The sequence below is a fragment of the Sinocyclocheilus grahami genome, unplaced genomic scaffold (genome assembly GCF_001515645.1).
Source record: "Sinocyclocheilus grahami isolate Dianchi unplaced genomic scaffold, SAMN03320097.WGS_v1.1 scaffold439.1, whole genome shotgun sequence".
Lineage (NCBI taxonomy): Eukaryota > Metazoa > Chordata > Actinopteri > Cypriniformes > Cyprinidae > Sinocyclocheilus > Sinocyclocheilus grahami.
In genome coordinates, this window is record NW_015505618.1 from 178,006 (window position 1) to 182,131 (window position 4,126).

Genomic DNA, 4,126 nt, shown 5'->3' on the forward strand with positions numbered 1-4,126 from the left:
GCTGCTGACACAAACCAGGAAAAAGACCTTTGAGCGGATCGATAGACAGCTAGGCTCAGGCAGTTAGACAGAGAAACTACTTTTACACTGAATTAAAAAGAAAAACAAAGTTATCATGGCATCTCTGTTTAAAAAGAAGACAGTTGACGGTAAGTCACTTTGTTAATTGTTTTATTATAGTTTTTCATGGTTAGATCCCTGATTATAATTTACACCTGTCTGCCTGCTGCTTCTTTTGAAACTTTATCAGCATGTTTCACCAGTTTTGCTGTTTTTACGTACGGAATTCACAGTCATAAAGGCGGAATATTTGCTACATGTGTGTTTTTGTTATTAATAATGACTGTGAATAACCAGTAGCCTAGGCTACTTTCATTATAATAACAGCTGTTTCATAAAAAACATTATGACAGTTGTACTCATGTGTCTGATCCATGCGTTATTAATTATATTAACATTATTTACATAAAAGTTTGTTTTGTTTCTTTTACATAAATGATTTTCCACTGTACCAAAAGTGAAAAGTAACAAAGCCACTCATCAAGATTAGTCAGTGTCATGTTGGTTACCTCATTTACAGGTCCTTTTTAGATTCTTTTACATTGATTTTACACTATAGATGTTTATTATATTGAGAGCTCAACATGCAAAGCAAACATTCCCTCGATGGACAGCATTGTGAAGATCAAATTGCTTTCTGAATATTTGGCATAGTTAGCTGGTTAGATTAACAGGTTATCAACTGATCATTGAATCATTCAAACACTTCCATTTAAACCTGTCTCCAGTGATTAACAATAGAAACACTCATTCATAACTCATTCATACAGTTCATACTATATTTTAAAGACCATACTTATCTTTTTTTTTTAGATTCTGTATTGTCACTATCCTAATTTGAGAGAATGTTTTAAAGTTCTTATTTATTTATTTGCTTTTATAAAAATAGCTACTGCCTAGTGCCTATACAGACTTATACACATGGTATAGTCTATAATAAATGAATATAAAGCAGAAGAGTTGGAGGTAAACTGATATCAAATAATTTGAATCAATCATAGTCTTTACTCACGTTCTGATGCTTTTGTCATGGTCAAGTAGAATTCCCATCATTCCCGAGCCTTTGTCCTCTTGACCTTCGTGCCAAGGTGAGCCAAGCGTCATCGTGCCAAAGTATCCTCTCAGATGGCAGAGTTGGTTTAGCTCAGCGAGTTTTGTGGACGATAACCCTCCCTCAATACTACGTTTTCGGTGCGTCATCTTTTGCGTAGACTTGTACGTGTACACAAACTCTCTCATCAAGGTTTAGAGATGGGCAAGTAACAAAATTATTATGATAATGATGTAAAAAAAAAAATTTACAAACTCTTTGTGACTTTTTTTGTACTTTTCTTACTTTTGTACAATACTAATGAAGTTTTTGTTTCACTTTATTATTGACATATATGTAGAATTTTATTTTAAAAAATGTACTTTCATACATTTAATACATATTTCATACTTTTCATAATTTCTTAATATTCAAACAACTTCATTAGATTTGTCTTTTTACTTATATTCTTATATATATATATATTTTTTCTTTTCCTTTTATGATTTGCTTTCTAATAACTTTTTTATTAATTTGCATGGTTTTTCCTTTTTCCTATCTTATTTTTTAAACATTTTTTATTAAACTTTTTGCCCTATAATTTAATTCATGAACTTAATAAATGTTCTTGTATTTTCTTTAAACCGTTGTCCTCCTACTACACCCTCTGTTGCTTCTAATATTGACAGTTTAACCTCACGGGATGTTATGATATGATTGGCATTCACGAGGGCACATGTTGGGCTGATTGCTGTGTAGGAGAGCGTATCTTCCCTATAGGCATTGTGGCTGCACTCTGCCATCCTTAGAGGTGGAGTATGAAGAGGAACCTTATGTTCAGCGCATGTGTTTTAGCTTGTCCCTCAAATGCATGAAAACAGGAAGAGCATGATCTTGCTGGCTTTGCTCCCAAACAATGTTTTTTGGGCTCCCCGGACTCATGAAAGCACATTTCATTAACTGCAATATTCAGATCCAAAATAGACTGTGAATCAAGCCCATTTAAGTGCTCTTGTGGTTAAGGTGCCTAAATAGATTTTCTTCCTTAACGAGAGCATATCAGTTTTTCTTGACCGCAAATACTAGCTATATTGTTCAACAAAAGCTATATTCTAAAACAAATTTAGCGTAAGCAGTGATAATTATTGTAAGCATGTTGTGGCTGCACTCTGCCATCCTTAGAGGTGGAGTATGAAGAGGAACCTTATGTTCAGCGCATGTGTTTTAGCTTGTCCCTCAAATGCATGAAAACAGGAAGAGCATGATCTTGCTGGCTTTGCTCCCAAACAATGTTTTTTGGGCTCCCGGACTCATGAAAGCACATTTCATTAACTGCAATATTCAGATCCAAAATAGACTGTGAATCAAGCCCATTTAAGTGCTCTTGTGGTTAAGGTGCCTAAATAGATTTTCTTCCTTAACGAGAGCATATCAGTTTTTCTTGACCACAAATACTAGCTATATTGTTCAACAAAAGCTATATTCTAAAACAAATTTAGCGTAAGCAGTGATAATTATTGTAAGCATGATGTGGATGGACCATTATGTTATGCTTTCCTATTTATTTAATTTTATTTTATTTGTCATCAAGTTTAAAACAATATCACACAAAACACAGTTGTGAAATGTTGTACATGCAAACCACTCATATTTTCTTTAGATGTTAGTTATTACTACAGTGCGAACAGTAATAATGAAAAATATTATTACAATTTAAAATAACTGTTTTATTCATGTGATGCAAAGCTGAATTTTCAGCATCATTACTCCATTCTTCAGTGGCACATGATCCTTCAAAATCATTCTAATATGCTGGTTTGATGGCCAAGACACATTTATTATAGCACCCTACGTAAATATGATCAAAGAAGGCTGTGAAACTTAATCTGCATTGTTAATCCTTTTGATCTTTTATTTAAAAAATTCACAAAAATCTAACATTTTGAGATGTTCTCCTATAATGCCTGTTAAGGTTAGAGAACACCTGACGAGATCAGAGACCATTCCTTCATCCAGAATCTCATTTTTTATAGGGTTCAGGTCAGAGGACTGGAATGGCCATAGCAGAAACTTGGTTTTGTGCCCAGTGACCCATTTTTGTGGTGTTTTTGAGGTTTGTGTTTGGATTATTGTCCGGTTGGAAGATCCAAACATGGCCCATAAGATTTCAAACAGAATCAGTCACTTATTGTTTTTTTATCTGTTGGTATTTGATAGAATCCATGATGCCATGTGTCTAAACGAGATGTCCAGGACCTCCAGCAGAAATATAGGCCCACAACATTAAAAATACAGCAGTATATTTCATTGTACACATGGGGTACTGTTTATCCCTGTGTTCACCAAACCCATCTTGAGTGTTTGCTGCTAAAATCTCATTTTTTTGTTTCATCTGACCATAGAAGCCAGTCCCATTTGAAGTTCCAGTCATGTCTGATGACTGAATATGCTGGAGTTTGTTTTTGGATGAGCTAGGAGAATTTTTCTTGAAACCCTCCCAAACAACATGTGGTGATGTAGGTGCTGTTTGAAAAATCTTTTTTAAGGTTTTCTGACTCTGAGACTCAGCTATTTTCTGCAATTCTCCAGCTGTGGTCCTTGGAGAGTCTTTAGCCACTCAAACTCTCCTCCTCACCGTGCATTAGTACGATATAGACACACGTCCTCTTCCAGGCAGATTTGTAACAATTTCTGTTGATTGGAAATTCTTAATATTGCCCTGATGGTGGAAATGGGAATTTTCACTGCTCTAGCTCTTTTCTTAAAGCCACTTCACTAATTTGTGAAGCTCAATTATCTTTTGCTGCACATCAGAAATATATTCTTTGTTTTTTTTCTGATTGTGATGGATGATTAAGGGAATTTGGGCTTTGTTTTCCCTCCTATTTATATTTCTGTGAAACAGGAAGCCATGGCTGGATAATTTCATGTTCATAATCACCCTGGAGTGCTCAAAATTGTGAATATGAATGGGAATATACTTCAGAGATACTTTACTCATAAGAATTTCTAGGGGTGCCAATAATTGTGTCCAAC

The 4,126-nt window shown here is 34.7% G+C and overlaps 1 protein-coding gene across 1 annotated transcript in view; it reads left to right on the plus strand.

Annotated features, from left to right (window-relative positions):
• The first annotated feature begins 9 nt into the window (after window positions 1-9).
• chmp2ba (charged multivesicular body protein 2Ba) overlaps window positions 10-4,126 on the plus strand; it is an 18,002-nt gene continuing 13,885 nt past the window's right edge. The window contains exon 1 of the mRNA XM_016233780.1: window positions 10-149. Coding sequence (XP_016089266.1) covers window positions 116-149 — 34 coding nt within the window. The 5' untranslated portion in view covers window positions 10-115. The remainder of the gene's footprint in view (window positions 150-4,126) is intronic.